The 11,393-nt window shown below is 48.0% G+C and overlaps 1 protein-coding gene across 1 annotated transcript; it reads left to right on the top strand.

The window, feature by feature from the left end:
* The first annotated feature begins 591 nt into the window (after positions 1-591).
* On the top strand, positions 592-7,887 carry LOC130852017 (uncharacterized). The gene is made up of 4 exons (XM_057732658.1): positions 592-637; positions 724-1,143; positions 7,207-7,344; positions 7,427-7,887. The coding sequence occupies exons 1-4, from the start codon at positions 592-594 to the stop codon at positions 7,885-7,887; spliced, it is 1,065 nt and encodes a 354-aa protein (XP_057588641.1).
* The last annotated feature ends 3,506 nt before the right edge of the window (positions 7,888-11,393 follow it).

Here is an 11,393-nt window from a genome sequence, read left to right as displayed (position 1 = left end):
GCAAGCAAGGGTCCTCCCTGCCTGCACCTTCCTCTGCTTGGGATGTAGTTATTCAGAGTACAGTAAAGACATAGGTTGTTAAATTAAATATATATATAAATACTGTTCTTTATATTGTGAGCATTTTAAACCAATATACACATCAAATAAATATGAAAGTATAAGTATCAAATTTTTACATTTGTGGATATATAAATGTGCTGGTTTCTAGAAACCATCTGAACAAATGGTATCCGCTTTAATATCTACTAGAAAAGCGCATGAGATTTGAAATCGTTCAGCATTTATTCTTATGCTTAGGAAGTCTTGTCCTGTTTTAAACTGATTTCAGTGTATCTCATAAACCAGTTGCTGCCCTAACCCAGATTCACATATTGAGTGACTGGCAGGAAAGAGACCTCACCCAGGCACAGAAAGACCACAGGGAGCGTGACCTCCCTCCATCCCCACTTATAAGAGCAGAGCTCCGCCACATGCAAATTTTCCTCCATTCTCTAGGGTAAAATCCAGGCTTGGGCTGTGCCAGCTCACAGCTCTCTCATCAGACAGGTGTGAGGTCTCTGGGAAGGCAGAGCTGTGATCCTGAAGAAGATGAGGCTGTGGGGTCTTCTCCTCTGCCTGGTGACAGCTCCCCAAGGTGAGGGTCTCAGGTGCAGGGCATGGGGGTATGGGGATGGTTGTGACGACAGGTGACTAACAACGACGGATTCTCCCTGTGCCCAGGTGTGCTGTCTGACGTGACACTGCAGGAGTCGGGCCCAGGACTGGTGAAGCCCTCGCAGACCCTCTCCCTCACCTGTGCTGTCTCTGGAGTCTCCATCACAACCAGTTATTATGGCTACAGCTGGATCCGCCAGGCCTCGGGGAAGGGACTCGAGTGGATGGGGGGCATAGATTATGATGGTGACAAGTACTACAGCCCATCCCTCAAGAGCCGCACCTCCATCTCCAGAGACACGTCCAAGAACCAGATCTCCCTGCAGCTGAGCTCTGTGACCCCCGAGGACACGGCCGTGTATTACTGTGCAAGCTGCACAGTGAGGGGAAGTCCGTGTGAGCCCAGACACAAACCTCCCTGCACGGGGCCCATCCCCACCAGGGGGGCTCAGGACCCACCGAGCACAGGGCTGAGCCCAGGAGCAGGTGCAGATAGGCTGGGAGGGGGTTTCTGGTTAGAATCCCTGGGCTCCTTTCCCTGACCACCAGCTCTACTACAGACCTTCTGCTATATTCTAATCTTTCATTGCTGTGGTTTACATTGCTTTCAGAAAATAAAAGTTTTACTCAGAAATTTAGCATATTTTTTCTACTTCTGGAAGGAGCTCCAGCAACACGATAATTCTCAAGGTGAGTCTGAAATCCTCCAACCTGGTGAACGTCCTGAGAAGCTCCACGCGATGGTAAGCCATGCAGTGACCCTCATCACTCAGGGAGTCCATGTTTGTAAATTCACACACTCAGTGAAATCTATCTGCAGCCCTAAAGGACACGGCTGTTGTATTTACAGTCTCGCATGGACGTTTACAATGTGGCCAGTACTTGAACCACCCAGCACACACACCTTCCCTCCTGAGGCCAGCCAAGCCTCTCCTTCTTGCTTCGACTCCCAATACGTCAAAGAGTCTCTTATGATCAAATTACTGACATAGTTTGTGCATTTTTGTGCTATGAGTTGACAATGTCCTCACTTAAACTGGCCCCATGTGTAGGTCTGAAGTACAGGCTAGTGTCTCTAAGCACAAAGTGCTGTGTTCTGACTGACGTGGAAAATGTCTATGACAGATAAGGTTCCTTGGGGCATGAATTACATAGTCACGGTGGTAAGCTTGATATTGATGTTACAAATGCAAATATTATGTTTGTGAAAAGAATGTAATCTCACTTTTGGTATCTGAGGCAGCCTTGGAAACTAGGCTTAATTCCACACACAGGTGGTAAAATGGAGGTTTATGGCCAAGAAGATGGTGAGGTGCACTGGAAGGAACTCGACTATGAGGAGAACTCAAGTGCAGGGGATTCTGGCTCCGGAGAATTCTTGCTAAAGGAAGGGGAGGCCAGGGGAGTCAGACATCACCTGGGAGACAGCAGGTTTGCTGAATGGGATCAAATATTCAGGATGATTAGAATTGAAGGGTAAGGATTCTCACTAATCTGACTTTGCTGGTTTCTTCATAAAACTCGGCAAAGGTGGACCCAAACACCAGAATTTAAGATTAATTGAGAAAAACATTTCAAGAAGCCTGATTAAAGTGTGGTTAAGAGGTCCTTGTCCCTGTCACAGTCAAGGATCTTGTCTTCAATGCCATAGTTCTCTGAAAGTCAAAAGTTTAGTCCCAAACAACATGAAATCCTTCTGGCCATTCCTCCTCTTGCTGGCACCTCTCATCTGTGAGCATCTCCTGGCTCTGAGGTAGGTGGAGTTACAAGGTGACGTCTGTGAAGTGGATGTCTCATTACTTTTCCTTCCCCAGGTGTCCTGTCCCAGGTGCTGGTGCAGGTGGCGGGCCCAGGACGATGGGAGACCCTCTCCCTCCCTGCTCGGTCTCTGGACGCTGCATCACAGACAGTGCTGACTGCTGGGACTGCATCCCTCACCCCCCAGGAGAAAGACTGAAGTGACTGGGGCGTTTGGGGACTGGCCATAACACAGTGTATATGGTATCCCTGCAAATATTAGTGTCTGTCTGCAGAGACACAGCAGAGAATCAGTTCCCTGTGACGCCTGGCTCTGTTATATCTGAGGACCCACCATGTGTTCGAGAGCTACACAGAGTGAGGGGAAATCAGTGGGATTCCAGACACAGAGCCTCTGCAGCTGAACAACGTGGCCTGCAGGGCTGTGCAGGACCGCCAAGGGGGACTCACTCTCAGCAGAAAATGCAGAGGACCACCAGGAAAGCCCGGGCCCCTACTCTGGAGCAGGTGCAGAGGAGGACATGGAGCGGTTGTCTCTGTGAAGTTGTGGAGTCTCCACCGGATCGTTGCAGACCCAGGAAGCCTCATCCATGATTCCAGGGAACTTTCTTGTCTCTGATCTTGAATCATTTTTCATGGAGTCGGGGGTGTCCCTGTTCCTCCAACTATTTTAGGACCAGCTACACAGAAATATTTCTTCATGACAGCGTGTTTTAAACTATGGGTTACCACACAACATATTAGTGGTCTAATAACTGACAACATAAGCTATAAAGCTTGTATTATTATGTGAAGTGTATATTATATATATATATGTTTCACTATTTATAAAATTTAATAGCCTGAATAGCTCTTGTATTCAACATCCAATCTTCCCTCAAAGATTCTTCTTTGTCACAAGAATTTGCAATTCCTGATATTCTGAAGAGTCCAACCCACTCCTGTTTCACACAATGCCTTTCACCTGAATAGCAGGAACAATGTTGTATATTTGGAAATTAGTGTCAGTATATCACGGCAGTTGTGGTGCGCCCCAGAGGACATTAGGCAGGGTTTGAAGGCGGGAGCTTGGCAGAGACCCGGGACTGGGGAGGGATGCTGCATGGTCTGCATGGATTGTGGAACCTGGAGCCCAGGTCTCTCTGTGCTCCACCTGAGTCTCCAGGCTGGGACAAAGCTGACTTGATTGGTTTAATGGTTTCATCTTCCCACCTGTACTTCTATAGATAATAAGTATCTCAGCATGTCCTGTGTAATGACAGTTTACCCATAGATAACTGATAGATGTAAAACATACAAAGCATATATCAAAACTTTTATTGGCCGTATGTCTAGAATGCTGTTAGTTGTAATTTTTTTCACCGTACCACTATAACCAACATACATTGTGCCAGAAAAGACTGCAACTTCACCAAAAGGTTTCCAATGTGTGCAATTTTTTGACCTGGGATAGTACAACAAGGAAAGGCCCTTAGTGGCATTGAGAAACAAAAAGCCCCCGAAGCTGGAAAACCTGACTATTGATCAGTGATGCTTTCAGAGAGTAATCTGGATCAAAAGGGGGAAATGTGAAACTAAAAGGAACAAAAACCTCAATTACATCCCGTTAGGAGACCGGAAGGGGGAGCTCTCCTACCCCACAATGATAACTTACACCAAGAGAAGAAGGATGCTGCCTCTTTTTTCCCAGCAAGAACTCAGCCCATGAGAGACTATCACAGCTCAGTCAATGACACCCATGGACTCTGGGTTTGCTGTCACCCTCAAAGCTTCCTTTTCCCTTTTATAAGTGTGTTTGCCTCTACGTTATTGCTGGGAATTTGCATGTGGCTCACCATGGCTGCAGACCCAAACTGCACGTCTTTGTTGATTTCTAGTAAACCCATTCATATAAAGAAATAACTAGCAGTCCCTTTGGTTTAGGTCAATAAAGCTCTTAAACTCTCTGGTACTTATGTTTGTTCTCGTGTAATTTGTTCCCCAGGTCACTGAGGTGGACATCTGTGTCAGAAACTGTTCAGAAATTACTAGATCTTCACCAATAGGTATATCACCTCCTGTCAGGAGCACAAAGTTAAAATTTACGTCATCTCATGTCTTGCAGAATTGTGGTGGCCACACTCTCTCTTATAAACAAGAATCTTCCAGGAATGTCTGTGAAGTGAGGACCACATGAGAAGGGAGGTGGCTAGCTGAGAAACGTTGAGTGTGAATGTTTCTCCATCGCTGGTGTATATGATTGGGGCTGAATCCACCAGCCTCCAGGGAAGAGGCTGGAATGGAGGGGATGTGTAAAAGCTGGTGGCAGCTCTTACTACAGCCCATCTCTCATGAGTATCATCTCCATCTCCAGAGACAAGTACAAGGACCATGTCTCCCTGTATCTAAACAATGTGACCACCAAGTACAAGGCCAAGTATTACTGAGCAAGATTCACACTGAGGGGGAGTCAATGTGGGCCCCAACAAAACCTGCCTGCAGGGACACAGAGGTGCTGGGCTTCAGGGGATTTCCAGGACCCGCAGGGGGCACTCAGGACCAAACAGCACAAATTCCCGCCACGGGAGCAAATACACAGCGGGTTAAGGAAGAGGCTTCCTATTTGGATCAGTGATTTTCTTTACAGGCTCTCAGCTGACCCCAAGGACATTTCAGGTTTTGTCTTCCCAGATCTATTTTTGTATTTTTTACTGTAGACAGCAAATGAAGTGGTAACATCGTGTGTTTGGAAATGAGGTACCACCCATGAATAGAGACATTTCTTTTAAGTTCCCATATGTTTTATTTTAATACTGACAAAAGGTGTATTCTGAGGTTACTTATGATCTGAGAAAGACCATCACAGTCCAGTCACTCCCTGAGCTCAGCTCATGACTTCTACCCTTCAAAAGGCACACACGACCTCCACATTATTATGAGAATCTCCCATGGACAGCTGCCCCAAGGGGTCTTGTTCTCCCTGATGCACTGTAACCTCGCACTGGTCATCCACTGGGATGGACACTGATGATCAGGGAGTGCCCTCATCTGTATCCACCTCTGCGTCTCCTGGATGGAGAAGCAGCGCACCTGAGGGATGCAGCTCTCAGATTCCCACACGAATCAGGCAGGATGATCAGCAAAGGGACACATTCCCTTCCCAGCACTGCTGCGGCAGCTTCTGGGCAGGGCTCTGAAAGCAGTTCCTGGGGCCATGTTCTAACATGTCAGTTTCCACACCGAGAATCCACACTATTAATGAGAACCCAGTGTACAGACACCTGACCCCTGCCCACCCCCGCTTCTCCCTTGATTGTACCGTGGAACCCAAACCCATCTCAACATTGCCCTCTGCTCCCTACTCTCCACATGGTTACTAAGTCTGTCCTAGACCATGAGCTCCAAGCACTTAGAACCCCTCTTCCTGTTTCCATATCCTCCACCAAGTGCCAGACACCGTGAGGTTCACGAATGGATCACAGCAGTGATGGCAGAGATCTACATGTTGTTGAAAGGAAATTCTCCTGGTCAAAATAGTTTGAAAAGAAAAATGAAAGGTCAGAAACTAGTGAGACGATAGAAAAGCATAAGCCATGAAAGAAAAATTGAGATATTGGAGCTAAAATTTCAAACCGTGTCTCTTTCAAACTCACTGTAAAGAAGATGAAAAGACAAGCCAGAGTGCGAGGTGGATTTTCCTCTGATGTCCTTGCTTTTGTGTCCTTTGTTTACTTGGAGATTCCCTAGAGTTTTCATAAAGCAGGAGGGAGATGCATGTCTTGCCTTGATTTCTTGCCCTCTTTTGTAGAAGACCCCTGCTGGTGTGGGGTAGGTGTGGGGACAGGTGAGGCATCTCCATCCTACGGCTGAGCTTCCTTTTCCTGAGTCTGTGTCTTTGTTGTGACCATCCGAGGTGTTCTCAGTTCACCCCCCTTATTGGAGACAGAACGTTCATGGGGGAAAAGGGGATGGGAAGGTGGGGGTTCCCTGTGTAGCATCTATACATGTGTAGCCAGTCACAGGGAACATGCAGACACCATCAAAGGTGAGCACAAAAGTGAGGAACATTCACACGTTGGATAGAACTCAGCACTAAAACCAGTGCCTGCCTGATTCAGACACAGCACACACACATGTCCTGGGACAGGGTGGGAAGTGGGTGGAGTGGGAGGGAGGAATTACAGAGGAGCAACAGGAAAGATTTGGGGGTGAAGGATGGAGTCACTATTTTAGTTGGGGTGATGTTTGCATGGTGTACACACTTACCAATACTTATAAAATATACATGGTAAATATGTGTAACTTGATATATGTCAGAACTCGATGCTAAAAGTAACCAAATGCACGTGTAGAGACTTAGAGACACACAGATGAGGCCAAGTGAAACGTCAGACCGCAATGTACCTGCTTGAGCCCTGGTCCTCCATACATCCTCTAGGAAAACACTCAATAATCAACAACAGCAAAGTCACGCCCAGGCTCATTACAGGAAGAGGAATCTGCATTCCTCACGGGGCATGTCCACCTGTCTCCTGAAGTTGGTTCTGGAAGCAATTGGGTTCAGTGGTAAAGATCACAGACCCAGATACTAGGGCCACTCTTAGCAGACATGAGCTTTTGGAAATGTAGCCCAAACTCCCTGTGCATCTCCTTGTAGTTTTTCATCTATACAATTGTCTCTTTGCTTCCAAAATCAGCCAGGACACCTGTCTGGCCGGGGCCACTGCCCCCTAAAGAGACCATCCCAATGATTGCTCCGTGATCAGATGACATGCAAGTAGGGCCCTCCCCCTGCTGATGAAAACAGCCCAGCCCTGACCGTGCAGCTCTGGGACAGGAGCCCCAGGGCCGGGATTCCCAGGTGCCCCCACCCAGGGCTCAGGACTGAACTCAGCCGACTCACCATGGAGTTCTGGCTGAGCCGGGCTGTCCTCGTTGCTATTTTACAAGGTAATTTATGGAGAACAAGAGATGCTGAGGGTGTGAATGGACGTGTGACAGGGTCCTGACCACGATGTCTCTATGTTTGCAGGTGTCCACTGTGAGGAGCAGCTGGTGGCGTCTGGAGGAGGCTTGCTGCCGCCTGGGGGGTCTCTGAGACTCTCCTGTGCAGCTTCTGGATTCACCTTTGCTGATCATGCCGTGAGCTGGTTCCGCCAGGCTCCAGGGAAGGGACTGGAGGGGGTCGCAGCCATTAGTGGTGATGGTAGTCACACATCCTATGCAGACGCCGTGAAGGGCGGATTCCCCATCTCCAGGGACAACTCCAAGAACACAGTGACTCTGCAAACACACAGCCTGGGAGCCGAGGACACAGCCGTGTATTACTGTGCACGTGACACAGTGAGGGGATGTCTCTGTGAGCCCAGACACACACCTCCTACAGGGAGACTGGAGGAGGTGCAGGGGGTGCTCAGGACCCCTTTCTGGTGGGAGGGCCTCTCAGGACTCAGCAATTTTGCCTTCGGCCCCAGGAGCAGGTGCAGATGGTAATTAAGGACGGGTTTCCTGTCAGGGTCTGTGGTTTCCAGTCCATGGAGCAAGTTTTCCTGGGGAGCCTCCCTGGACCCATGGTTCTGTGCTTATACATTCAGTCTCTGAATTAGAAAGTTTTCATAATAGGGAAATTTAGTCTCATGTACTAAAGGCATGGAGTCACTTAAATTTAGATAACCATGGTTGCCGTTGTCCAAATCTTGGCTAAATTGAGCCAGATCAAAACTATCACAGCAGAGTTACTAAGAGGCAAACATAGTCTTCCTTTCTCACTGTGAAATCCCTGCCCGGCCCTACAGACACACCAGCTGCCCCTGCCGGGATGCTGGCTCTTGGCTTCTCTGCTAACCTCTCTCATGAGAAGTGTAAGTGAGCTGAGCAGCACCACCGGGTCCTCGTGGGTGAGTGGGAAGGATGCCAGGTAGAGGGGACCTGGGTGGGGGTTTCTACATGGGCTTCTAGCTTGCAGGTCCAATAAATCCCTATAGGCTTAGTTAATGCCTGCATCCTTTGGGCACTGCTAGATCTGTTTCTATGACACGTTCATGCCCACGGTCAAAATTATTTCTTTTCTGCTGTTAATCTGTCTTTGTCACTTTTATTATCAGTTCAGCCCTGAGAACTTAAGAGGGTTGGAGGAGGAGAGTTCCCTCCTGACAATCCCAAGCTGCCTTCCCTTCAGCCTCACTCGGCACAGCCTCTTAGGAGCCTCCGTGCTCACGGCCACGTTCACGTTCCTGACCTCATCTTGCCAGTGTTGTCCCTCTGGCATCTCTACTTTGCATTTCCATCTCAGCCTTGGATGGTTCTTCCCAATCTGTGTGGCATTGCAGTGCCCATTCTGTGGATGTACACGGTTTATAAAGCCATTCACCCATGACAGGACATCTTGTGGTTTTTTTTCCAGTTTTCAGAAAACATGAATAAAGCTAAGTAAACATCATGTACAGGTTTGTACCTGGAGCTAGGTATTGTTATCTTTCAAGTGCATACAAAGGATCATTATTCCTGAAACACAAGGGTATGTTTACGTTTGGAAGGAGCCACCAAAGTGTCCCCCAAGGTGCACCCATTTCGCATCCCCACCAGCAGTGAACAGACCCCCTGCTGCTCCATATCCTCCTAGGGTTTCAGGTCCTCAGTGTCTGGGTTTGGGCCACTCTGGTGAGTCTGCAGGGGTCTGCCCTTGTATTTATTTGTATTTCACTGTGATAAAAGTTCTTCCATAGCCTTATTTGCAACCTGTGTGTCTTTTTGGTGAGGTGTCTGAGAAAAATTTTGCCCTATTTTTTAAAACTCTTGTTTTCTTAGTGTTGAGAATAAGACTACTTTATATTTTAGATAACATTCAAATAACATAGATATGTCTTTTGCAGGTATTTTCTTCCAATCTGTGTCTTGTCTTCGGATAAATTTCAAATATATGTGATTTAACTTTCTTGCTTCTCAATCGTTTAGTGTTTCAACTTCAGTGAAAAGGGAGGTTAAGTGAACTTTCACTGCCTAAACCATTGGGAAGTGTATGTGTGAGCATGTGACGGTAGACGCGAAGGCTTCTTTCAGACACGAGGATGGAGTGGGGTAAGTGGAAAGGGGATTGCTTCAGAGATGCTCTTCAGGAAAAACAGAAATGTCCAACACACCCCGCCTCCTGTCTCACTGGTGAGAACTCTGCTGCACGTCCACAGAGACCCTGATCCCAGGTGGGAGGGTGAGAGCTCATCCGTTAGCATCCCCATGTTCTAACCCTGACTTTACCTGCGGTGGTCCTGAGGCTGTGGGTGGTGGTCTCTTGAATGATTCCATGGTTGTAGCCACGGCTGGAAACAACAGCAATGCTTTTTGTAAAATAATTATTAGTAGTTTAATTTATGTTGCTTCAGAGCAGAGATAGCCAATTATATTGAGTAACACACTTCCATAACCTGACTTAGAACTACTAAATTTTAGACACCATTTTGTGTCCTCATAAGGGAGTTTCATCTGCATCCCTCTTGTTTCAACCTGGATTCCCAGTGCAGCTGCAGGATGAACTGTGAGCATAACGAATCCCTGTACATCCAGTAACATCCTGGACAACTCATCTCACATCACCTGGGGGCACCGCTGCTTTCCAAGTACAGTTCCTGCTTCTTCTTTCCTCAATGATTCCTACAAAGACGCTCAATATCCTTGAACACCTGCCTTTACAGCTCCTGACGTCCACACCCCGTTCTGAGCTTGGGCTCTGCAGCATCCCAAGGAGAAATACAGAGGCCGTCAGAGGGTTCTGTCCACGTGGTCCCCATGAAGCCCATCACCATCTCTCCTCCTCCCCACATCAGCCTGGTGAGTCCTTCTTGGTGAGACCATCACTGGTAACATCGACAGAAATATGGCGTAAATCTCAGCACTTCTTTTCAACAACACCCCCGGGTCACCTGTAGAGGATATTCCCTCCAGCATTACAATATATTCTGGTCGCCAGGTACGATTGTGTTCAATTATCTCCCCGAAGGGCAACATAAGGTTTTTGCATGCTGGTGACCTCACACATTTCTCCTGGGGTAATTAGATCCTAACAGCCCACCCCACCTACTGAAACATAAAGACACCTGTTACATTTCCATCCATGAGACCATGAACGTGTAAGGGTCTCCTCCAGCCCACCAGCTCATGAAGGCCAGGTCAGGTGCTGGGGCATCTGTTCCAATGCAGGCCCTGATTCCACCTGCAGAATAATGGGCTCACCTGGTTCTAGGTGTCGGATGCCAGCCCTTCCCCTCCCCCGTCCCACAGCATATCGGCTCACTGTTCAGGTGCAGACCAGAGGGTCCAGGCTTGTCCTGTGACTCTTGCTTTTCCTGCTCTAGCTGACTCTCCTATTATCTACACTCAGGCAGGCAGGTTATTTATTATTTAATTTACTCTAGTGATATTATTGATATGATAGAAGCAATATGGGTCTCGGCTCATGAAATGCTATGGAGGAAAGGGCATCTCACAGACAGCAGCGACTACATCAGTCAGTGTACAGGTGAGATCGCTGGCCTGAGGGAGTATTTACCTTCCCCAGACTCACAGGTGTGACATCTCAGGGCAAGAGTGGAGCCAGTGTCATATGTACAAGGGTGTCACTCAGAGATGGGGACTCACATTGCACTTTCTGGTCCCAGGAGAGATGACACCACGGATGACACTGATGACAGCATCCCGCACCCCGGTAAACCCACTGTACAGTTCAGACATTCTGTTAGTATTTGATCCCCAATTCACATGCTTGCAGACTGAGATGCAGATACTGAGGTCACATCCTCAGTGACCACAGGGAGATGGGATGGAGCTGTGCTCTGCTCTCCAGCTCTACGGACTCATATGACCTCAGGCCCTGTCCTAGGACTCAGGGACTCAGGACTCTGGAAAGGTACTCTCAGGTGGAGTTTTCAGGAGAACATCCTTCCTGAGGTCGGATATTTCCTCTGACCATGATGGCCTCACCCTCTGCAAGCCATTCACTCTGAAGG

This window comes from Hippopotamus amphibius, chromosome 4, assembly GCF_030028045.1.
Source record: "Hippopotamus amphibius kiboko isolate mHipAmp2 chromosome 4, mHipAmp2.hap2, whole genome shotgun sequence".
Lineage (NCBI taxonomy): Eukaryota > Metazoa > Chordata > Mammalia > Artiodactyla > Hippopotamidae > Hippopotamus > Hippopotamus amphibius.
The sequence above is the reverse complement of the archived record's forward strand: the minus strand, read 5'-3'. Positions and strand labels throughout refer to the sequence as shown.

Coding starts and splice junctions, on each gene's coding strand:
- LOC130852017 (XM_057732658.1), top strand. CDS start 592: ATGAGGCTGTGGGGTCTTCTCCTCTGCCTGGTGACAGCTCCCCAAG. Junction 638..723: donor CCTGGTGACAGCTCCCCAAG/GTGAGGGTCTCA, acceptor CCCTGTGCCCAG/GTGTGCTGTCTGACGTGACA. Junction 1,144..7,206: donor AGGGCTGAGCCCAGGAGCAG/GTGCAGATAGGC, acceptor AAAACAGCCCAG/CCCTGACCGTGCAGCTCTGG.